This window comes from Melozone crissalis, unplaced genomic scaffold, assembly GCF_028551555.1.
Source record: "Melozone crissalis strain CALT ecotype California unplaced genomic scaffold, PUWL_Pcris_2 ptg000027l_1, whole genome shotgun sequence".
Lineage (NCBI taxonomy): Eukaryota > Metazoa > Chordata > Aves > Passeriformes > Passerellidae > Melozone > Melozone crissalis.
The window spans coordinates 13,002,636-13,028,811 of NW_026535805.1; the positions used below are offsets into that span (position 1 = coordinate 13,002,636).

The window sequence follows — 26,176 nt, forward strand, 5'->3', positions numbered from 1 at the left end:
ATTACCCAACCATTAGGAAACAAATCAAAATGTATAAGAAGCTATACACTGGACCACACAGCCCCATCTTTCTTCCTACAAAATCTTCAGACTGCCAGCACTCAGAAGCCTTTGAGGCATCATCCAAACTAATGATTGCAAGGCTTTATTCATTTTTTTCATTGTAATCCCTGTCCTGTGGGTACACTGGAATAGAAATACTTTTACCACAGTGATGATTCTAGTGAACAGGAGGAAAAACCGCACTGTTTGGTGTCATAATACTATTTTTTATCAGAACAGCTCTTACAGCATGCAGGTTGACAAGTATATAGGTAAAATCTCTTTTTTCTCTATGAGAACTTTTCCTTTACCTTGGCAGATTTATTGTTTTGATCTTTCTTCGATTGTTACACTCATGCTGATAAAATATGAAAGGTTTGTCTCCTTCCTTAATATTCTGAGGGAAACTTACATATAAAATAAGTAGGTCAAATTTCTAATTTTCTGTCTCAAATGCTGATCTAGGGAACTTCGGGGATAAACTATGCTGAAGGGTGAACAGAACTACACAGATAAAATCCAATGCAACATTTTTTCCTCAAAGCTCTTCCAAGCATAAGAAACATAGGATACTTACAGAAAATAGGTTTATGAACAATGTGTAGTGTTGACAAATACTACTTGCATCATTTAAGTAGCTTCCTGGGAAGCTGAAGTGATTCTAGTGTGAAAGAATGTGCTGGTTTTGACTGGGATAGAGTTAATTTTCTTCACTGTAGATAATGGGGCTGTGTTTTGGCCTTGTGGTTAAACCCTGACAACTGTTCACCCACACAGTATGCTGCTCTTGGCTGAAGATGTCACAGCACTTCTGGGTAATATTTTGTAGCCAATGTTTCTTTGTCAATTCCCATGACAACATGGTAATTTATTTTAAAGATGAAAGTTTGCTGAAAATTCAAGATCTGGAGAAGATACCTAACTCCTGGTACCAGGTTTATTCATGGGAGGGACTATAAAGATAATATGTAGATTACTGAGCAAATAATTTAAGAACCTCAAGGGAAATTGAGGTAATTCAAAATCTAAATTCTAATTCTAAAGTAGATTTAGCTGAAGATTAAAGTTGTGCTATCAAATTAAGGCCATCTCCTCCTTTTCTTGCAAAACACACTAAATTAAAAACATAAAAGCATGTACAGACCAAACAAGAGCACAAACTGAAAATAAAAGAACTACTGAGCAAAGTTAGCCAAGACATTTTTCAATATGTCTTGTGGTTTCATCTGCTTTACTCCAAGGAGCTTTTACTGGTACCATTTCACACTCCAAATAATGAACATACATTTCTTTTTGCTAAGCACACACAAAAAATTTCCAACAATACTCTCGGTTTACTGTATCTGTAGCACCACAGCAAGCTTTTAAATTACTCTGCCATGAAAACCAGGTAAACGTTACAACAGCTAACATATAAAGAAAATACAATTTAGAAATACCATCAGCAAAGCAGATTCGTTTTCAAGGGATAGAGTGGCAAACATTCCATCTTGTTTAGATACACATCCATGGCTACACAGAAAAGAAAATCCAGTCTCCCTGTTTTGAAGAACTATCCTTCAGTTCCAAACTCAGTTCCTTTGGCAAAAAACACTCACTGTCAGAGATTATCATGTCCTACTTGAGAAGTCTGCCTCTGCAGCAAGAGCAAGTTAAAGCAGCTTCTCTGTAACCTTCCTTCACTGCAGAACAAGCCAACTTGTATCACCACACACCTGCTGCAAGCTAACACCACCTGTGGAATAACTACAGTTCAGCTCAAGCAGTGACTTGAAAGACTTTTTGAAAGAATGACTTCAGATGAAATTTCCCCTGAACTCCTTAAAGAGCAAGGGCCCTTACTCAAACTGGAATATCCTTCCTTTCTGCACATAAATGCAAATACAGGCAAAAATTATTTTGGAAACATAGACTGCAAGAACATTACCACTACCTACACACCCACTGCTCCCCAGGAGATTATGGCTTCCAAGAGTGGTCCAAGAATCGTGTGAGTTTTCCTTAATCCTCACAAAACCAAAGCCTGCAGAAGACCTGAGCCAGTGCAGGTAACTTGGCTGCCTGACTGAATGAGTGCAGATGTGGTACTTCAGGACAGATCTGATTCAGAAGCAGTGACTTCAGCCTGACAGTGACCTAACAAGTCACTCCTAATACCAGCTCTGTGAGACATTGTCCATCTACATCCTGCACATAGAAATAAAGGCATCAAAAAGAACCCAAAGAAGGTAAAATTTAGTCTCAAAGCAAAGATCAGCTGTCTATACTGCATCTTCAATCAGGGAAAGGCAACGTACTCAGAACAGTTTTCTACTCAATACTTTGCATTTCAAGGGCAGGATTTCCAGAACGCTGTCACAATCATTAGACTTAAACAGATTACTCCTGTATGTCTTGTTTTTACAAAGATTAACTGAAAGCAGAGTGTATTTATAGAATTATGTTTAACAGGATTCTCAGATGAACTATCTGCCATACTAATCCTTTTATAGGTATACTTCTGTCAGCAAAGTAACAATATGTATTTTCACTTGGCATTTGCAGGTACAGTTATTACCCTTTTCTATTAAACTATAACTGCTCAATACAATGCAAAACCTAATTTCTTTATCCCAAAAAACACATACCTGAGTCACAAGATCTTTTGGTTGGTGTGGTTAACGAGGCATGAGCTGTACCTGTGCATGGCCCACCTGAAAAAGAGAAGATTGTGTGTCTCAAAACACCACCTATATTTAACATTTCCAACCACATCAAGATTATACTTAATAACATAAAAAACACAGAGGAGCACTTGTCTTTGGAGAGCACATATGGAAGTAGTTCTACTCTCAGCAGTTTTTTCCCAGCTGAATGTGAATGTCTGGTGGTAAAAAAAGAAAAGATGAAAAGTTGGGACAAAGTTACACTTTTAAAATATACTTTATAAATATTTCAAGAGGCATTTTTAGGAAAATATACACAGTAATTGCAATGCTAGAAATGTATTTAAGTGACCCACAAGTAACACAAGGGACAAAGTGATCACTTCTCTGATATCAAATCTTGCTACTGACTCCAGTGAGATAACAACTTTGCCTCTGATCTTGTTCTCATTATGTGTTCTAAGTGTGGCACAAGCATATGCTAACAAGCTCTTTTCCATGTTTAAGGTTTTTCAGCTCTGGACTCTTGCCCACTCATCTGGTATCTACTTGGTTGTAAATTGCTTTCTGCCTTTTTTCTTAACATGCATCATCGCTGAGGAGTTCTCCAGAGATCTTGTTAAAATAGCAACCAATTGAGTGCACACAGTGACTTGCAGGAAAAATAAATAAATAAAAATAAACTCCATGCAGAGAAGCCAAGACAAATTGACAGTAGCACTGCCAATGGTAATACACATCATAGCTTTGAAAATTGAATATTATAAATGGGAAGATGGCAGAGAGCCTGAAATTGAGTTAGATCTACTAGAGTTTGGCTATCAAAATACCAATAATCAAGTTTGCACTAAACTGCTGGTAATATAGTAATGCTTGCTGGCAATACAACAGAGCTTAGTATAACAGGATAACCTTTAACATTAAGTCTTCATGCACTGAAAAATACTAAAAAAATACAAAAATACTAAAAATACTTCCCCCCCCTCCCAGCCTTTGAATATCTGTAAAGTAGCAGTGTGACTGTGGAAATGCTTTTACCTTTTCAAGTATTTTCAAGCCTGGCTTGTTAGTAAAGTGGTTCTTTTTGCTTCTCTCTGGGATGCTCCCCCTTGAAGCTTTCCTTTATTTCTCTTTTTCACTAAGTTTCAGGTCTCAGGAATTTTGTCTACCTTGAAATACTCATAGCATTGTAACTCTTAAAAAAAATAATCTGCAGTTGAGGGGGAAAAACACGAGTAACTTTCTTTGTTGCATTTGATTTCAATGAAGTCCACTTGGGAACAGAGTTTTATACTCAATTTTCCAGAGAAGGATCAATAAACTTGATGAGTTTATTGTTCTCCCAACAAGTTTCTCCAGCAACACACATCATTTCCCACCTGTGTGATGGACAATCTTTCAACAGGTGGTTACAATGGCCAAGAAGCCAATTCTTGGCCTGCAGCCCAACACTGAGGGCACTCATCAGGGCCTGAGCAGAGGTTAAGGAAAGCTTCAGGATATGGGAAACTATTGACCCTGACATAAGAAATTGCTGCTTGTGACAGGCAACAGCATCAGTAGCTGGCAGATGCTACAGACAGTGATGCAAGGCACTGTCGGATTCTCCAGGCTGGCAAGGAGGGAGCTGGTGAGAAATGGCTGAACTGCACAGGTAGGGGGAGGGGAGTGGTGGGGACTCTATGCAGGGTCAAGTCTGCATATGAGAAGAGACAAGCTTGCTTTTGCAGTGAGGAGGACTGGGAGTCCCAGAGTGGGTCCTTTCCTAGGCAAAAATAAAGCATCATGGATGGATGGATGGATGGATGGATGGAGCATCCTGGTATCACCAAACTGGCATTGGCTTAAAGCCTGACAGCACTGGCAAGCAACGACCTCTTCTCAACAACCAGAAATGGTGAAGTAAGCAGAAATAATTTTTTACACTACAATATTTTCAATTTTTTTATATTCTGGCCTAGAAAAATTATCTTGATCTATGTTAGTACTACTGTTGCAAAAGGCTCAAAAGATGTTTAGTGTAGGGGTTGGTGCATTTGGGGAAGAAAATCAATACTGAAACAGAATCCTTACCAAGTTTTCTAGTGAAACCTGCATATTCAAAAACCTACAGAGCAGGTCTGTTAAGTCAGTCTTTACTTTCAGACACCAAGTATTGGGTTTCAATATAAAATGTGTGTAAGCAATAAATTCAACAGGGTAAAGAATTTCAATGAGCTGACTTTAGATGCAGCTGCCTCTTAAAATGCAGCAGCTCTTCTGTAAATAATTTTAGTTACAATTTCCCAGTTTTCACTGAATAGACAGTGAGAGGCATCATCACTGTGGACTAACAAATAAGACTAATCCTTTCAATTACTGCAAAGTAAATATTTACAGTAGCTGGTACTTTCAGCATCCAGCCAAATGTAAGAACTTTATTTCTCACTCTCTAAAGTACAATAAGTTGGTATGCATTCTGCACTTCCCTTTGTCAGATTTCTCCTGTTATTTATTCTTCCCTCATTAGGTATGGCTTCCATACAGCTTTGATTTGTATAGCACAGCACCAGAGATTCAATAAAGAGCATCCTGGGATTTGCATGCATGTACACTAGTGCCTAATAACCAGTGAAGGCAGCACGCACTTTGCCGCTTTTCCTTCTGCTGCTCCTTTTGTTCCACCATTAAAAATGCCATGCATAATTCAGTGCTGTGGGCTTGGCTGTGCAGCTCTATGTGGAAGTCACTACATGGAATCTTTTGGTATACATAACTGCTAATTCCAGCATCTTTGTATTGTTTGGAACAGGACAGTATACTTCTCACAGCTTTGACAAAAATTCTGTGTGTGAAAAAGAAAAGGGAAGTCATAACAATAGAACACCAGTCTATCTTGACTATTCACAAAGGTAGGCTTATAACTTTGTATGATTCAGGATATATCTGCATTTTCATTGCCAAAAAAGTAAAATTTTCAAGGTTATTTAACTGTGCTATATAAAACACTTCAGTGCACAGTGAAAGGCCACACACGTCTAGCTTCTAACATAACCCACAAGGCTGTAGAGCTCTTTTTGCTCAGCACAAACAAGACATTAAAATGGAAGGAAAGAAATATCTTTCAACTCTATATCCAATTAACAGAAAACACAACAGCTTCTGCTCCTATTTTTTCCAGTGTATGGTTTCTGACATTTGCAACTCCTCTTTCAAACAAAAGCAGTCACTGCCCAGGGATAATGTAATCCCAAGAGAAGATTATTATAAATGCAAAAAATACTAAAAGCTACTCAAGAAATCAGAAGAATTGTGAGAATTCTGAGAATCCTCAAGTTTGCAAATTCAAACATAGAATTAACAAAGGACAAAACAAGATAAACCATATCATATATTATTAATACAATAGGTCTTGTTAATGTAGTTACTATGTTCTTGGCTTCTGATATCCACAGCTTTCCATAACTTACTGTTAGCTGTACTCAAAATATATTGATTAGAAAAACAGATTCAAACCTAATTTCTCTAATTATCCAAAGTAGTACAATTTTATATATTGCTTATATTTCTATGGATACATTAATATTGCTATTATTTTCTATTGTAGACTAAATTCTAAATTCTGATGTGTAAATTGTCTTTTAGAATGCCCTTCTGCATTGTCCATCTCCCTTCCTGAACTATGTTAACTGCAGTCAAGCAGTATTTGTCCTGAGGATACCTCTGAGTCAGGGCAACTTGCTGTTTCCCTTTCCTGAACCCTGTAAAGTGAACTGACTCCACTCAGTCAGAGCCTCCTATGCAAGAAAAAAGTTCAACACCAGGGTGTTCAACCCCCTCTTCTTGCTGTTTGGAGAAGCACTAAGTTTGAGCCCAGAGGACACGCATCACGTGGGTTTGAAGGGCATTCAGAAGCACATTGTGCAGAGAAACAGATGCAGAATGGAGCAAAACGAAGTTAACACATGAGTAAAAAGTCTAAATTACAGTAATACATTGAAACAATTTCAGATGCCACAAAACCTGCAAGCCAGACAATGAACAAACATGAAAAATACTGAATCTCAGTAACATTTTATCACGGCAATGTAAGGACAGAGGAACCTCTCTTAGAGCTTTTGGTACTGTGCTGGCTCCTCCCCAGATAAGCCACACTGACCCCCTGAATACAACAGGCTGGCAGAAGGTAATAATTAAGAGCTGAACTTCCTTGGACAGCAGTGTTCTAGCCAGGACAGGAACAATTTCATTCCTATTTGCAATACAGGAAAGAACCCACCTTGGGAAACCTGTCCACATCAGTAACCTAGTTGTACATTTCCTGAACTGGGAGAGATTTAATCTAATTAATCTACACAACTGAGTACAAGGACAGTCATTGATTAGGAACACCAATACATAAACAAAAGGAAACATAAATATATAAGTTCAGTCTGCACAGTCAAGCTATCCTATCTTTAAGGAAAAAAGGCAGAAGAATTTTATAACACTTAAGAACTGCTTATTTGCTGCAGAATGGGCAAGATGCATGATCATCTAAGTGATGTCATTACTACACAGATAAGAGGATTATATCACATAAAAATGTTTTTTTAAAATCTAATTTTACAAATCAGCCTTTAAGTACTTTTGTGGATTTTTTTCTGCATGAAGCTTTTGAATAAGGAAATGAAACCTGTACTGCTTTGTTGCTGAATTGATGGTAAATTTAACAACTATAATGAAGTAAAGGGAGACAGGATTCGGATTCCACCTTCTCCTTTACTATTGTCTCACTGGGTAACCTGGTTTTCCTCAGTAACAGATGCTATATTCTCCTATTTTGTAGGTGTAAGTTGAACTGTAAAAAGTGCTTCTGAAACCAGCAGTTAAATAACATTTTTATAAACAATTTTATTTAACCTCAATAGCTGTGCAACTCTAACCCACATTTTTCCCATGTGACTGTGTTTCTGTTTTGTGTTCCATGGGGTCCTTTCACGCTAATAAACAGGACCCTAGGATACACAGTCTGCTCTGCATGTGAAGTGACTACAAATCAGAAGGAACAATTAGCAGTGGTATAACATCCCTGGTCTTCATTATGTTTCAAAATTATCATGCCACAGACGTGGAAAGATGTGCTCATTTAATAAATCTTTGTGCCAGACCTTTGCTTGTCAGAAAACACAGATATTTTCTTTATATGAAACTGAGACTGCATGGAATAGATGGAAACTTATCTTCACCAAAGAAAAGATGATGATGACACTTATTCAAATTTCTATCTGCTTTTATGTCCTGTACTGGCACCTAATACTGGTGGCACTTCTCAAAAGAAATAGCCCACAACTCAATATGGTGTTACATTTGATAGCATTCTTACAAATTCCCATAAGAAAAGTACTTGCATTGCTATTGAAATATATGTATTTTGTGACAAATATTTTAAAAAAATCAGATTCAATGATAACCAAATTTAAAAACGTAGTTAATTTTAACATTAAAAACAGTACAAAAAGACTATCTGTAAATAGGTTCTAATGAAAGCAAGGCTAAAAATAAAAAAATCCCAGACAATGTAAAACAACTTTTACTTTTATCTAATTTAATAAAAGCAAAAGCCTGAGAAAATAGCTAGTTCTTGTTCTGTGGCACAGAAACCCAAAGATGCCTATAACATCAAAAACCAGAGAGGTGCATATCTGGTATTACAGATGTGTCCACTCTTGCTTTGATACAAGACACAAAATTGACTACAATGAGAAAACACATGACAGTCCTGTGAGTTGATAAAGAAAATTAGAATTATTCACCATCACCCAAGTTGCAGGTTTCTCAGTTATGTTTGGCTATAGGTTTAATTTAATACTGGGTCACGTGGGTCATAAAGGCTTCACTGTAGCCCAGCACAGTTTTGCCAGTTACTGCATTCTTTTGAATCAGAGAAAAACACAAAAATTGGTATTATTGAGAATAAATCAGGTTAGCAACAAAGCAAATTACTTTCTACAACCATGTGTGGCGAGCAAGACAAAAACAGGCAGCTAGCTTGGTCTGTTCATACATTTACTAGTTACAGAAGGGGGTATGCACGTAACCTTCAGTCAGAGATGAGCCAGAGAACAAAGCTCTCCACCGACTGCATTAGGAAAAAAACCCAAAACCCAAACCCAAACCAAAACAAAAACACAGCCCTCATCCCCTGGAAAAAAAAAAAAAGGAAAAAATTCAAAACAAATGAAGACAGGAAGAACAAAACTGACTCCTACTGCAATAAGCAGCTAAATTCTCACAGTCAGGTCATTAAAAAAAGTATACAATGAGTAACATCCAAGAACAACTGTCATTTTAAAAATCACTCTCCTTAAAAAGCACAAATTGAAGTTAAGGATGCCATCATAATAACTCAAAATATGAAGTATTTTCAGAGCATACACAGAAAAGCTGTCATCTAGAACTCTACTCACAAACCCAGGCAAAATACAAAAACTGTGAAGTTGTTATAAATTGGTAGAAACCTTTTGCATAGTGTCAGAGAAAAGGCCATTCAGCAAGAAAGAAGCAAAGAAAGAATGCACTTGTTTATCCATTTTTCACAAAGTTATGTTGAAAAAAATGACATATATTTTTATTTTATTCCAAAGAGAAAAAATACCATTACTTTTTGAGTGCTATAGCCTATGTGGCTTTTTACACAGTCATGCTTCAACAAGCAATAAAATTCAGAATATAAACATCCAATAGGTGCAGTAGCAAAAACAATCTCTCACCTTTCTGCCAGATATCTCTTATAGAAGCCTACTGCATCTTTGTCTAGGACTAGTACACTTAATGTACATTAACTTCACTAATATTACTCCATCATTGGGGGTATTTCAGTGCTTCCACAGCACACAAATGCTTAATAAAATAAAGATGTTATAAAGCATTTTCCTAACCTTATCTTGCAAATTTAAATGTTCAAGACAAAGGTGTTTTCATTTTGATGTGCAATGGCTCAAGTTATGAAGGGTATACAAAAACTAGCCAAAATTAAGAGACATCCAGTCATGAAATACCTTTGTATTTGGGCATCTAAAACTCAGCCCACAGAGAAGTAAGGTATGGGCAGTGATCATCACCATCTTTCTGGGCTGAAATCTCCAGTGTATTTTCTGACATTCACAGCAGTAATGGTCTTTGTTTATCTTCTTATAAATTCTTCAACACAGGAATGAAAAGCATTTAGCTCTTTTAGAAACAGCAGATATTCCTTTTGTCCTTTTTCAAGTGTAGTTCTTGCTATTCAAGAAGGCCAAGAAAAGTTAAGCACATAATTAAAATAAAATCCTGTCAGCTGAAGCTAAAAACTACTGAAATACCAAATCTGATCAAGCTGCCACAGTCAGTGTTCTTCACATTGACATTTCTCCTGTCACATAACAACACAGTTAATTTCAAACCTGCACAGAACCAGCTTTAGCTCTGCTCATACAGTGACAGAAAAATGATGTGACAGCCCCAAAGAAAGCATTGAAGGCCTGAAACTAAGCAAAATTATTCCATGTGCAGTGTGACCTTTTCTCTACCAAAATACATAGAACCTTGCTTAATAAGCTGCCTTTTTTTTTAAAGAATGTTGGTGGCTGAAGGTAAGGACAGAGAAGTGAGGGTCATTGTCAAATCAATTTTTTCCTCTCTGCTAAAAATAATCAAAAACCTTGCCCACCCAATATGAAAAGGAAATTTTTGACAGAGGAACTGGCTGATATAGTGACTGATGCTAAAATAACTACCATTAGGAGCTCCTAAATGAAAGGAGGACATGGAAGGAAAAATGTGAACAGATTAAACTTATCTGCACATAAAGCAGCAATAGAACAAAAGTTAGACTGATTTAACTACCTGTTAAGAAATGGATCAGTAAAATCCATGCAGCCCTAGACTAACTGCAGCTATATCGATATCAATATTACTCTTTGTCTGCAAGTTTATTTCAGAAAATTTACTGCAACTGGAGACCTGAAAGTTTTGGAAAGAAATAGGCAACTCAAGAAGGGGGAAAAAAAAGAATTCCACAGAATTCCCCCCCCACCAATTTCAACAGAATTTAAAAAAAAATCACTGATTAGTAATATGTCATAAAAGATTAAACACATGTGAAGGAGGGCAAATAATTACTGAAGTTGTGTCACTGTCTCTGTGTATAATTTTTTAACGCATTTTTGTTGACTGTTATGACATTGAGAACTACTGGGTATAAATTTTTATCTCAATTTTGTTGACTGTAAATATAATACTGAGAACTACCTTTCACCTGTAAGGGGGAGAGATATTAGGAGGCACAGCAGCCATTGTGGTAGGTAACTCTTCAGAACTGAGGCTGGTGGGAGATGGAAAGTCACTACAACCTGGTTGCATATGTAAGACACTCAGGAATGCAAATGCAACTCTCACATAAAATCAAAACAGTAACAAAAACCCACACAAATACTTGCACACTGCCAAACTGAACTCCTGCAAAATATAGTTCAAGGAAATTTTCTCTTATATAATTCATTCTGTGATAAAAAGGAGATAACTAAAAACAAGTACAAAAACCCTTTCACTTTTTCTGATACAGAGTATGAACACGTGATTGCTATGGTTTTCTTCAGTTGTTGTAACATAAACGACTTTAATTGCCTAAATAACTTGCTGCAATTTTGTCCCCTCTGTTTACCCTGTGGACTCAAGTACTGTGGCTAATGCCTTGATGCAAGACTCTCCTCAAAATCTTGAAAGGAAAGAGAGGTGAGTGGAATGAAATATGAGGATCCTTCCCAATTAGATCAATTTTCCCACACTTGGATAAGGATTACCACAGTGATTCCATACAATGATTTCTGGTGAATTACCACAATTCTATTCAGAACAGAATACAGCTGTATGCCATCACACACAGTGAGAAGTATCAGTCTTTGAAGAACACAGCTGTACTAAGAGCAGTGCATACTTTACAGAATATGCTGCAAAATAAATAAATATTGCACAGAAAAAGATAACCTCAAACTAAAATCCACAAGACATTTAAGTCTGGGCATTCTTCATTAAAGGAAAGAACCTTGCACAATGAGGTCATTATCCATCAGAAAATCTCCATCTGTACATAATTATTTCTGATAAATGATATTAAGCTTCATTAAAGAAGTACTGAGGATGTGAGAGAAGGCAGAGCTGTAAATAAATCTCTCCACTGTATTTCACTTAAAAACATCCCAGCAGGAAGTCATAAAGAGAGTGTTTTTAATAGGCAATATTTTCAAATGCTTTGCAGGCTGTGCTGCCTAATATCCATCACATTCAGTGTATGCTCACAAGCTCACAGCAATTCACAATGAAGGACACTATTTAATTTCTTTCCCATTCCTGCAATCACCTTCCCACTTAACCAAATCTTTCTCAGGCACAACAGAAACACTTTGTTGTAACACAATTTCATTTCTACCTGAACAAATTTTTAGGAAAGCTGACCCAGTAAGCCCTACAGAATCACCCTGTGACACTGGCTAATACGCGAGCGAGGTGCTCCAAGTCCCCTGCACTGTGAAGGCCCAAATGCGTTGCTGGAGCATAATGTGCTTTCCTGAATTCCCCAGGAAGCTTGTTTTAAGGCCTTGTTTTTACAGCAGGGTACAGGTTTCCCCTGAAGAAGCACTGAACAGAAGGAAGAGATGGAAGGGTGGTCAGCAGCAACTGTGTACACAAAGCAGAGACAAGAGTTACATGGCAAGTTTAGTCTTATGACAAGTGCTCCACACTTGAGCACTTGTATTTCTCACAATACAAGAGAGATAACATCATCACAGTTTAAAAATTTTACTTTAATTAGTCCAATACTTTGTCCACAGCCAACCTGCACAATTAAAAACTATTCATACCTGTACACAGAATAAATACTTGGGCAACTCAGCAAAACCATCCTAAGCAATTAGTTAACACAAATGAAAGCAAGATGTGTTAGTCCTAGTGCTTTGTCAACATTGCTATTTCCAGCAGTTGCCTAAATGTTCAAGAACCAGAGTAGCTCTTGCAAATTTCCTACTGAAAAACAAGCATATTCTGGCAATGTGTAGATGTGCTCACTAGCCACAACCTAACATAATCTCAGCTCAAGGGGGTTTCTCTCCATAGAGCACCTTCTAAAATAAATCTACTACTGGAGAAAAACGAAACTACAAATTACACACTGGAGCTTAGGCTGCAGAATGCAGATTTTACAACTCAATATATTAGATGCAAGATGAACTTTATACGGAGGTTTAGAATAATTTAAAAGTCAATTTTATCTCACTGTGTTTGCTAAGCATTCTAACTTACCTTCAGGGAGAATTTTTGCCTGACAGTTCAATAAAGACAACAGATAGGTCATGAAAAAACAGATAAATTACCACACAAAACAAGTTATATTTATATGCAAGTAGCAATCTAGACAAACACACATTACAGTCAATGTTCTGTGCAACTACAGTAATTAAATCCAACATGTTTAAAAGTCAAATTTCATAAGATACTGGCGTTGATGCTAGAATATACACATAAATTTACCACTAATGTGAGGAGTTTCTCACAATTAAATTCTTTCCCATGCATCAAATAGCTTACATATATATGAAATACAATACATCAAATGTGAAGTTACTTAAAAACTCCTATTTGTTCTTCAGTTATAGCCATCAATGTCTATTTTGTGAATAGCCTCTAACCTTCCCCCTCACCCCAAAAGCCAAGCCAATAACTTCCACAGGAACTCAGTGAAACATAAACCTGAGCAAAAAGTTTATGCCTCCTTTGCTTTCACCTAGGACTCATGCACTTACATTCCTCTTTGCTGGGTGAATTTACATTCAGTTCTGTCAAAAGTTGCTGGTTGGAGTTAGCGGCCTGCGTGGTTAGAGAGGTATTGCTGTTGTCACTGTTCGTTTCCCCAGAGAACAAATCTGACTGGCTGTTGCTTGTGCTGGGAGTAGAGTCATCGTCTGGCTGTTTCTTCTGGAAATCTAGCAAAACCAAGATTTCATATGTCACCACACTTGCTCAGTCTAATAATCAAATTTTATGCAAAACCCCCCATGTAATAAAAATAAGCTCAAAACACTGCCAGAGGTATCATCACTTTGATAAACACAAACAGCGGCCTTCGAATTGTTCCTTCAGATTTAAAATAACTTAAAGTTATTTGTTGGAGAAAAAATATTTTCAGAGTTCCACAAAGGTCTTGTTTCCCCAGCCATCCAAGAGCATTCAAAGCTTACCACAGCACATAGTAACATTTTTAAAAGGGTTTACACAAAGCATGTACAGAAATATAACGGTAGCAGACATCCAGTGAGGGAAGAACCAAGGCATGTAATACAGCACTATGGGAATGTTACAATTTTCACTGCTATTATACAAAATCCTATCAGAAACAGTTTTGGCAAAGTCAGTGTAGACAGCTACAGTGCCAGGTTAGCATGGAGAGCTGGTGAGGATTGCCTCTGCATCATTGGTTTATGGGTATTTGGGGTGGAATGTGTGAGAGGAAGTGGGTGGAAGTTTGGGGTGTTTCCTCCTTCCCTCACTTACTCCAACACTGGCACTAAAAGCTGTCCATTGATCTAAGAGCAGAGAGTTAGGTGTGGAAGGTAAATCAATAAAATACACTGAAGATGTGTACAAATGATTTGGCTTCAAAGTTTTCTTTTATTATCAGCAAATGCCAAGTCACACTTGTCTCCAAACTGCCCCCATAGTCCAAATTCCATGTGTTTGCCAAATGCCACCCTCCAGCTTACCTTGCCTCCAAACCAGATTCAGGTTTGAGGAGAAATATTTTCAAATGCAAATTCCCCACTGAAAGCTTCTTCCCACATCTGCAGTCCTGATATATGATTGATTATAGCATTAGTCTACCAGCTACACAACTGGATTTCAGTCTGGCACACTCTGCCTCTGGGAAGCACACCTGCCAACCAAATGAATTTTGTTTTGCTTAGCATCTAGTTCTCTCATGTCTTCCTTGTAAAAAGACAGCTGAAGTGCACCACCACTTGGTATCTAAGTACATTTTTTTAAAATTACATACAAGGGTAGAATTTATTCAATACATAAATACATAGATAAATCAATATTTGGTTGCTCATTATTATGGCATGACAGAGAAGAAAACAGAGCAGTCTATAAATATTTGCAGATGATGATGTGTTAGAAACACAGGTTGCCAACATGACTCACTGGGATTGGGAAGCACTACAGTCAAACAGCCCCTGAATGCTGATTTAGGATTTAAGTGATTTGTCAGAAATTAAGCCTCAACTTCTGCTGGGGAAGAGTCAGCCAGAAGTCTAGATAGGGGAGGAGCAAACTCAAAGCCAGGGAGGAGGAGGGGGAGGATGAGGAGAAGGAGGGAGAAGGTGGCAGACAGGAAATGATCCACCTCCACAATACAGCTCTGGAAAACCAATGGGAAGCTTTTTGTCAGGGATGAGTTACAGGACTCAAGAAGATGTTCTACTCAGGTCTCACTAGGTATCAACAAAGTCTAACTCAAATTGGGCTTCTGGATTTTATTTGTGTGTTTGTGCAATCAAGAAGGTTTCAGACACTCTTCTGCACCAGCCACAATCAGGCAGCTGCAGCAATTTTAACAGTTCAGAGCTGCTGCAGCAGCAAAATCCACCATAACAGTGAAATGCTCTTTGCCTCCCTTAACCCATGACCTCCTGTTCAAAACTAACTTTTACTCAGACTGCAAATCAATTAACTTGCAAAAAAAGTTTTAGCCTGCTCAGTTGAGTGGAACACAAGAACACCTCCTGCCCCTGTTTTAGCCCCTTCTTCATTACAGGCAACAGTACTTGAGAAAAGCCTTAAGATTGATGATCCCAAGCACCCCAAACACAAGAACTGTAACTGAAGCTTGCTTTGAATTTCATCCATGTATTGGGGGGCATTTGGCTTCTGTAAACCAGGACTCTCATTAACACAAATAACTTGCAGATCACCTTGCTCTTCCTGCAAGCACCATAAGAGTTGGCAGTATTTCCAGGAGAGCTGAGCCTGAATAAATCCAGTTAAGCCTTAACTGCTTAACAAATAAAACAGAAATACACACATGATACAGGCAAGACCCTGGCAAGTTTTGAAAGGTAAGCTTTATTCTGATTAAAATCAGAATGCAACTCTGTTGACAGAACAATGACCTCACCTAATAATCTCAACAAGGAAAAACCAGAACAAGAGTTGGCAAGACATTAATCAGCATCTGCAGAAGTTCCTATTTAATTGGAAAGGCATGAGAAATACTTTAATTTAATTTCTTTTTAATTCTTCCTGAGACTTTCACTATACTACCAAAATCTGTGCCAAAATGCACAAGGGTGACCGAAAGTCCATGACACCGGTACTGCCCATTCCTAGTTAACGAAATGCATCTTTGCAGTTTTTAACACAAGCCTTCTCCATTTGTTAGAAAAGATGTTTTCTTTTTTCCTCTCAACATTGTCTCCCTTTCTCCATTGCCTTCAGGTTTGGTGGGTTTCATTTTTAGGGCTTTTAGGGTGCCTGTGGTGGGGTTTTTATGTTAAACTGCAAAGTATCCTGTTGTTAACAATATGGTGGAGTCAACATCAAAATAACACATGAAAATTTGCTCTTTCCTGCAAACATGAAGAAATAGTAGAGGGAAAGATCTATCAATAAATACTGCATGAAATACTGTCAATAAACTAGTACTGCTTGGTAGAAAAGCTGCTAAGAATAAGAAGCTGTCAGCTGCTTCAAGCTCCAAAATCCTTTTGCTTTGTTGAGTTCAGGGGTTACACACCCAGTATCTTAAATAGTTGAGCAAGAATAGAATATCTCAGAGCTCTCGTGCACTGGATATTAATACTAAGAGTGGTTTTTTTTGCTTAGTATTTCTTTGCAAACAACAACTATGTGAACAGACAGACATGATTCAATCATTTCATATTCCATATATACAATGAATTCTAATAGCTTAGACTAAAGAAGGCAAGAAGCTGCATTTGTTTCCAGACTTCAGGTAAGACGTTCTTTTGCAGGACAATCTTTTTGCCCATTTTTATTAATAAGATAACATTAAGAATGAAAGCTGTTGCCTTTACAGCTTCTGATTCTAGCCCATAAAATTGGAGTTGTCACACAAAATCACACTTTCTGCACAGCACACTTTCTGCACAACTTTCAAGCTCAGTTGTCCAGTTACTGTTACCAGGTTATGGCGAGCAACCTGCAAGAGCCCATCTTCCCAGCATGTTCATTTCACCCACTGAAATATTTAGGACATCCAACCACTTCCACCCCTAAAATACTCGATTCTGTGACACAGGAAATCAGACAGTCCAAATTTCAGTATGCAGCCTTCTTTAGCCATCAATATCCAATAAAATGCTGAAGAAAATCTTGAGTTCTGGACTTTTGCTTAACTAAGGGCTCTGTGACTAAGCAGGAAATGACCCTTCACAGCTTTTGGTAACTTCTGTGATTACAGTCAGTTAAAACTTAAGGCAATGGTAACTAAGAACATTATCAGCATATCACAAAGTATTTCTTCTAAAAAAGACAGGCATGTCAAAGTACCACAGGAAATGACTTAACACTAAACCAGATTGGTTCTTCATTTGCACTACTGCTATGGCATAAGAAATCATGCCATCTCCAAAAATCTCCTTTTGGGTCATATTGAGAGTCTAAGTTACAAACAATTCCTATTCTCTGACCTAAAACAGATGTTGTATTAAAAAGAATAAGTTCATTCAAATATGTGATGAAAGAGATGTCAGAGTAAACAGCTTGCTAAGGGAAGAAAATCACAGTCTTTAAAATAATTATTTTAACCGAGAGAAAATATTACACTTCCTTACTCTTCAATCCTACAGTCCCCATAACTTAGCAATGTGAGCTAGCAAAAAGGTTATTTGGAGAGTGTTAGCTTCTCACACTGCAGTAAATGCACAATCTGCAATGTTTTTTATTCCCAGAGCAACTTGTTCTTTTACAGAGCATAAATTAAGGTGTTGGTATAACATCAAATGTCTCCAGTCCATTAGAACCCCAATGTACACAACAGACTTACAGTATTCTTCTCAGAAAACAGTTCCAAAATTAAAAGGAATTGCTTTCTGAGAATACTCCATAGGAAGTAACAAATGTTATGACATTGAAACTGCTACTGTGAAATCTTTAAGTTATGGCCTTTTTTTTTCTTTCTTCATGTGTCTGTTCACAGAACTGAGAAGGGAGAAACTATTCACATATGGCCAGGGAATAGTACTGAAAGACCCAAAGATTTTATTTACCTATTGAGAACTCTTTACTAACTTCTGTGGTTCATAGCTTACTGCAGGCATTTCAAATGTCATTCATACATAACTACTTTTTGCATAATAAAATAAGGTGAGATGGATAAAACCTTCACTTTCAGTACACACTGAATGTAATCTAGAGCTCCAATAATGGTCTGACAATAAAACTCCACTTGGAAAGAGAAGTTTCAGCTTTTTTCTTTTTAAATAACATGCAGACAGAAAGATGCACATTAGCACACTTGGAGAATAAACACAGATACCTGGCTATTAGGGAAATGCACCATTGAATACTCACAAGCATTTGCATTAAGAGGTGACAAACAAAGTCATAAAAAGGTATCAGAGGTATGTATTAATTATACTAAATTATATTTATAAATATATAAATAAAATATATTAGACTGCAAAGTACAAAATTACAATTGCAGTATATTCTTATATGAACTATCAGCAGATCTCACAGTTATCACAGTACAAACGACTAAAAGAATTAAACAGTAAAAATACTAGAAAGGTGATTTTCTGTAAAACAACCTTATTAAGAGTTATGAGCATGTATGATACAGGAAAGCTATTCAGCCTCTTAGGGGTTTTATTCATAAATACATTTTCTCTTTTTTTTCAGCTTCTCTTCATGAAGAAAAACTGAAATGAGTTCTTTATGCTAAGTTATCCTCTATGATTGCTATACTTTTAAAAATTGCAGCACATTATTAATACATTTCAAATAACACTGAGCTTTGCATATTGGATATATAGTTTTTCATAAGCATTTCATTGTCTTTTCAAATAAGCAGAGAAGTATTACAAATGCAAAACAAAAAAGATGCATCTGCAAGGGTGGAAAACACTGAGACAACACAGCTGCAATTACATGTATTTATCACTCGGGAATGAGGACCAAGGTATATAACACTGCCTTATTTGTAAATCTTATGCAATGTATCAATATTTTGGGGATTTAGCTTGGTGGGGGTTTTGTTGTAGAGTTTTTCGTTTGTTTTGGTTGGTTGGGTTTTTGATGGTGGGAGGAAGTCTGATGATGATGTGTTTTGACCTGGTTTTCTCTCCAAAAAGACATTCCTTGCTTAAATATGACATTCCATAATAAACCTTATTTCCCTTGGCTCAATAAAATGATTCTTCTCCAAAGTTACATGAACCTCTAGATTTGACTACCAGATTTTGCCTATTATTTAGCAAGAAAATTCATGAATAGCTAATAAGCAAAGACCATTGAGACAACAAGCATAACATTGTTAGAGATGACCTTCAACTTAAGATCCAGGTCATTATTATATATGCAGACATGTTTTTAAGGAAGGAAAATGCAGTTTTATACAAAAGGATCTACAGCAGCTGTATTAACCAGGCTTACATACATTGCACAACAGACATGAAAAAAATTGCCATTTTTACAGCATATGATCCCATCATTTTCAAAGCAGTTGTGAAATCCTAAATTGATGAAATAGGAATTTCATTATCATCTACAAAGTATCCCCTGAGAATGGCTACCCCACAGAACAAATACTCCTTGCTCTGCCTGATAATGGCAATTTGCTTACTGTAGCTATTTCAGTACAGGAACAAGGTCACTGAAAACTTCTGTACCCTGGTGTCACATTTCCCATTCTTACGTAAAGTAGTAGGCTTACATTATTCCAACTAAAATGTCATTAGAGAAAACTCACCAACATAAAAAGAATAAATATTATTGACTTTTACAGGATCCAAAGTGCTGAAGCCATGAAGAGCAAACTCCTACTTTAACAATCCACTTTAAATTTCCTGTTAGAGAACCCCTAAGATCCACAGTTAGCATTCATACTTTAATTTATTATAGAGTACATAGAGTGAAAAAGCTCTACTTGAAGGTACTGTTACATTGCAAAACCTGAAACCAGTGAGGGGCTGGCTTATACAGCACCTGCATCTGGTAAAACTAAGACATGAAGATAATTTAATACCCAACTAATTGACATTCTACAGATTCTTGAATCTGTATCAAAGGATATTGGTAATAGACCAGTGCAAGGGTAAAGCATGAAATGTAACTGAGGAAGACAAAGAAACCACTCCATCATGACTGCAAGAAATGTTTTATTTTTCAATGATGCGTGGAGTGGGTATTCATTAGGAAGAGCACATACTAGAGTGGACTAGTAAGACACCAACTGAGTGGGCAGCTTGCCAAGGACTCCTACAATGCTCCTCTGCTAAACATGGCAATCTCAACAATTTTACCAACTCCAAGAAACAAGACAAGCAACTCCACTACTTAATAGCCAGGAAAAGTAAAATCCTGCAGCCATTTGAAGACCCATCTGGCACGTAAAAAGAACAAACATTTAACATGATCTGAGGGTAATACAGCAGAGATTTAACAGAATTAAACATGGGAAATTTTTTTAAAACTACCTAGGGAAAACATCTAAGCAGCTGTGATCTGTAGAATTTGCTCTCAAAGACAACTTGGAAAATGTGTGACGTGGACATTTTACAACAGACAACTCTAGAAAATGCTCAAAAAAGCAAGCATATAACTGATTAAGGGCAGCACACAACCCCTAAAAACTGCACCTCTATTATTCCCCTAAATTTCAGTATGTTTATCACTAGAATTCCTTCAGTATTACTATCCCTTCATGAAGCAAAGGGATTAGTAAATGTACAAGTTTGAACTAAATTCAGAGTGATGAGACATCAAAACTTATACACCTAAAGGGGGAGAAACATTTGTTCTGGTGGAGGAAACTGACCCATGAACCCATAATCCAAGCACTTTGCAAAAGCAGCGAGTCCTGTGAAACAAACTTATGAAGTGAACTTTTCAAGGTGCGTTTATAATAAATGAGAGATCTTGAAAATGGGATTGTTAACTGACAGAATTTAATTACAACTCATCTTTATTCTGGACACATAAGAACTATTATTTTAATAAAAGAAATGTTTCAATTAGCTTTTCTTATACTGGAGCTATCTTTCAAGTGACCTTACCATGCCCTTTCCAATATCTAGAGAGAACCTTCCAATTTCAAGACACATGTCTGTTATTTTTTTAATTAATTCCTCCAGTCTAATTTATGTGATTCCAATTAACATGTACATTTGCCTCATTTTCTGTCAATAATAGTCACATTTATGGTTCAATCATTCCCAAATGCTTGACTATGTCATAAATTGACAGGATTTTTCACAAGGGACCAAAGGCCTCTGCAGCAGATTAAACCTTGCTTAGTAGTAAACCACTCATCAGTTTCCTCACCCTTGAGTTAGGGCATCTTAATAACTACCTATACTGAAACTCTCAAAACATCTCCCAGAACCGCTTATTTATCAGATTCTTTTCCTTTGAACAGCCCAGAGGCTGTTCTAGAAGAAAAGGGAGAGCAAGCACTCCCATTTCCTGGCCTCATTTTCCCAGAATCAACCAAACACTGAAATGTGTGTATGTAAGGAAGATTTAGTATTTTCCCACTCTTTAGGTTTTACCACCAAAGCAAAGAATAATGAAGTATAAGCGGTAATCTTCCTACTCTTCTTAATCTTACTGCAATCTAATGTTTCTTGTAATACACATCTGCCTTTCATACAAACTAGCTACAGGAAAGCCTGGAGAGGGAACTCCCAGTCTGATAGTCCTCAGTTGTTGGGGCAATAACTTTGCAATGGTTAGAGTTTATATGAGACCAATCTGTAACTTCAATAATGCACAATAATATGAAGAAAACTGAAGTAATGTTTAATCATACAAGTGAGAACACTCGCTGAAATCTCATCTACCCCCTGCTGCCTTGGCTGCAAGCTCCAGAGTTTATTAACTACACAAGGAGCCCAGAAGCTTAAGGGAGTAGCCGTAGCCTCCCACTTAACGTCCCCTCCACCACATTCTATAACAGAAATGCCGGAGAGTAGTGTTCAACTTGCCAGCAACAACAACAAAAAAATAAATCAAAAAACAACCAACCATCCAACAAAAAAAGGCAAGAGCTCAGGGACAAAGAAAAGAAAAGCTAACTATGGTTTATAAATCCCAAAGCTCAAACACTAAAAAGTCTCCCTAGTTGTGGTTGCCACAAACCACCATGTTACATTAAATTTTGACTATGGAACACCATGGCTCAGAAACCAAGCCCGTACTTAAGCATACCATGCTTATTCTCAGTGAAGTTTAAATATAAATATTTATTTTCCAGTCCTTTAGGAACAAAAGTATCAGACACAGACATTGAATGCCTACATAAAATAAACATTGCTTGGACCTCTCTGTGAGCAACAAAACATGACGAAGTTTTGAATTAATAAAAGTTTATTTATCTCTTATTAAAACTGTCTTTTAGAAGGCGGCATTAGAAGTGTTGAATATAAGTCAAAGACAACAATAATTTTCATTATTAGCAAATTGGTCCCAAAGAAAAAAGCTGGAACACATCTCAACATTTGAAACTGGTACAAAATTTATTACAAAAAAGTAATCTATCGAGTTAGTATCTGAAGTTCATGGATTTTAAAGTATTTTTTTCCTTACAAATGCTAACTATTTTGATATTGATGCTTCTTTAAATGCAAAGAAACCAGAGAAGTGTCGAGAAGGAAAAGGAATAGAAAAACTGCTCTCCTCAGAATGTTGCATTCCTGTCCCCTCAGTGGAAAACACAGATAAATATACTTCTCCTCAATTCACCTTATTTTTAAGTAACAAAGACATGAGAGCTTAAAGCATCTCTTATGATGATGAAATGATCCTTCTGCTTGTCAGTGCTGGAGAATCATTGCTGAAATTGCCTAAAACACCCACTCTTGTCTATGTCTCTATCTCCATATTAAGACAAAGTGCAATAAAAGAGGTGTAAGAAGAAAACAATCCTTTTGCTTCTCATATCCGTGATTTGTCATCTGATGTGATCTGACTTCCTGTGCTATCACTTCCAAGTTAATGTAGATATGGAAAAAACCTTTCACCAGTGGTGTTTCCAGAGCTCTGGCTTGCAAAGGGCTGCTAGATGGCTCAATAGGTGTGAAATCCCTTAAAGGGGAGTCTAAACAGCACTAAAGCAAATCAGAGCAGTGATGTGCTGACCTTGAACAATGCATTGATTAAATGCTGGTAACACTGAGATCCAGCACATAAAAATGGGCTTCTGTAGCAAGTCCTCCATGTCTGAAGTTTTGTTTCTCTGAGATTAACAGTGTCATAGTCATGGAATTAGGACTCCTACTCATGAAAATGTCCCAGATTTTATGCTTTTCAACTGGAGCCTTGGAGAAGATTTACAAGGTTTCCCAGGTTCGTCTATTAATGGCATACAAAACAAAGCTAAAAGTATTTTGAGTGTTCAGCCTGGATGGGGGGAATAGGAGCAGGTTTCACTATGCTGTGAAAGAACAACAGGAAAAATAATAAAATGCTTACTAAACAGAAAGGAAAAAAAGGATCAAAAATGTTATTCTCACACATTCTGCTCGTTTGCTACACTTTCTGAAGCATAATGGGCATGAAAAGCAAGGAACTATAATATGCCTTCAAGAAGCCTTTTAAAGCATTCTTGTTATGCCTAAACAGAGCTAGAAATAACAATTCTACAGCCTTTTTGGGAGCTCAGATGCCTGATTGATGGATTGAACCCATCCCTGTTCAGCTGACAAAAAAAAAAAAATCTTTGAAGTAATATGTTTCTTGGCATTAATACCCTACAAGATAAACTGTTAACAGCAACCCTTCTCCTCCAGTTAAGGTGGCTAATTGTGTTTCAAGTACAAGTAATTATATAGATATTACTTTGGAAACTAACTGAGGACTGGCACATGGAATTCAGACCAAGCAGTTAAATATGAATAAACTAAGAGATTAATTAAATTTTCAGAACGAGCCAAATGATTGCTAGAAGCTATGAGCTGTTTCGTGCATACTGTTCTGATTACCTGCTTAAAGCACCAACATCCATCCACAGAGCCTATTCCTACAGCCCAGCACAAATGGCAAAGTACAACAAATCCCAGCAGTAAGATGGGAGGAGAAGAAAGTATGGATTACCTGACAATTCAGAGTGAAGGGGGTCAAGCAGCCTAAATCTCCCCCACCACACCCAGGGGGGAGGAGACTATAAATGCAATTCCATTATCCTTTTAAAAAGCCCTCCTAGCTCTTCAGCAGCAGTGGCATTCCCACCATGAAGGTTCCAGTCACGGTGTGACCGAGCAGACTGAACTGTAATATCTACCACCAGAGGGAGGTGTTCTATTAGGCTGCATTTTCCAAAACCTTCTTTCCCTGCATTGATTTCTATTCTAATCATCTGCAGCAGAAACAAACGCTTCCTTATTTCTGTAAAAACACTTTTGAAGAGTTTTTATGTATATCAATTTTAGAATAAGCACAGCTATGGCAAATTTGATTATTTAACAGAAGCAACTTGGTAACTAAATCCATCCTTTTCATCTCAACCAACCAACAAAAACCTTGCCCTTGATCCTCTTTCTGACACATAAAACAAAGCAGAAATGCTCATCTTCCATATGACTGGGGACCATTACAGATTTTTTTCCAAAACACAAACTAGATCTACTTTCTTCAGTGAGGAGGGAGGTGGGGGGGGGGGGGGGGGGGAGAAGAAAAAGAAAAAGGGGGAAAAAAAAGTGAAGTGGCACCACCTTGCTGTGCAGCACATTATCAAACTTGAATGACAAATTTTAAATTAAATAGGAGAAAAAGAGATAGTTGCAGAAGCAAGACTGATGTTATTTCATCTTTGGCAAATTCTGCTGTAAAAATCTGTGGGAACAACCAGTAATGTAGTTTTCTAAGACACAAAGGAGTGGTACCAACAATGTCTAACTGCAAGATTTTAATTTTGATAGAAGTTTGAGATGACTGAGGCAGACATCTCTGGAAAAACAAAAGACATTCAGAGTGCCAACACTAACAAAAAAACCAACTACAATATACAGCTCTCTTGAAATACTCACTTCTACTGAATACAGTGAGCAACTCAATTATGCATGGAAAAAAAAATTAATCTCACAACCCTGCCATCTTGCTTTACAATTTCTCCTGTTCTGCATAAGTAATAAAAACAAACCCCCTGTCTGGGGAAAAAAAATAAATAAAAATACAAGAGTTGTATGTTTCCTACAGAACTGAACAGGGAATACATGCAACACTCAAACCAGTACATAGAAATGCAGATGAAAAACAGAAAACAAGGATTTCCTGTATCACTTCAAATACAGGGTACGCCAGTCTTCAGGAGTAGAAATCTGTCATCCATTGCATTGACTATTTCTAATTAAAGTCTGCAAGTTCTTCAATATATGAACACTAGATGATAACTTTTACCAGGACAATCTCCAATGTTAAATCTAATCTTGCTGGAGAATCAGAAATGTATCTATGAAAAAAAAGGGGAGCAAAGCATTTACCCATTCAATAGATTTGGCTGGGAAACAGTGACAGCAAATCTAACTTGTAATGCTCTGTGATGGATGTTCCAGTGTTTGTCCTCATCTAAAATGCTGTAAGGTAACATTTCAATCCTGACTAATTGTCTGTGCATTAAAATATTGGAGGCAAACAACTTCAGAAGTTACAGTTCTGAAGTATAGATTTTATTCTCTTAATCATACACTAGGACCATAGTGACATATATAAAACCAGATATATTTTAATGCCTAAAACTAAAATAAGCTTCAACAAAATATATATTTAGAACAGGTAAAAATGAAAGAATTTTTTTTCTACATGAAACAGGAGCAATGGAACCATTAATTTTATTCATAGTATAGGCTTGGGTTATCTCTAGAAACACTGGTTACACACACAAGATGTTTCATATATTTATTCAAATAAAAAATAGGCTGCACTAGATATTCTGGAAGACAACATCAGGAAACATCTGCTTTTCTATTAGTTGTCCAAGGTTTCTGTAAACATTAGTACATTAACATTCACAGCAAATAAAAGTGGCAGCTCAACTGAAAGCAGAAGTAAAATGAAGGGATTTCAGGTAATTAAATCAATCCACAGCCCAATATTTGCATTTTTCTTTTCCTAGAACTAAATTCTAAGCTAATGCATGTTTTCTTCAACACTTTTAATCAAGAAATTAAATTGTAGACTTGCATGCTAACTATACTGATATTCCATAGGAACTCAAACTCTGAATGTTAAATCTTGTTTCATAAAGGCAATTCATCTGC

General features: G+C 36.9%; 2 protein-coding genes across 3 annotated transcripts in view; one reads left to right on the forward strand and one right to left on the reverse strand.

Annotated features, from left to right (window-relative positions):
* The window catches only part of BTBD9 (BTB domain containing 9), a 193,500-nt gene extending 190,592 nt beyond the window's left edge, over nucleotides 1-2,908 (forward strand). For both annotated transcript variants that reach the window (XM_054280574.1, XM_054280575.1), the window contains one exon: nucleotides 2,892-2,908. The gene's annotated coding sequence lies outside the window, so the exon portion shown is untranslated. The remainder of the gene's footprint in view (nucleotides 1-2,891) is intronic.
* The window catches only part of ZFAND3 (zinc finger AN1-type containing 3), a 132,571-nt gene that overhangs the window by 31,411 nt on the left and 74,984 nt on the right, over nucleotides 1-26,176 (reverse strand). Inside the window, exons 4-5 of the mRNA XM_054280576.1 lie at nucleotides 13,487-13,666; nucleotides 2,670-2,735 (exon numbers count right to left, since the gene is read on the reverse strand). Of these exons, the coding sequence (XP_054136551.1) occupies nucleotides 2,670-2,735; nucleotides 13,487-13,666 (246 nt within the window). The remainder of the gene's footprint in view (nucleotides 1-2,669; nucleotides 2,736-13,486; nucleotides 13,667-26,176) is intronic.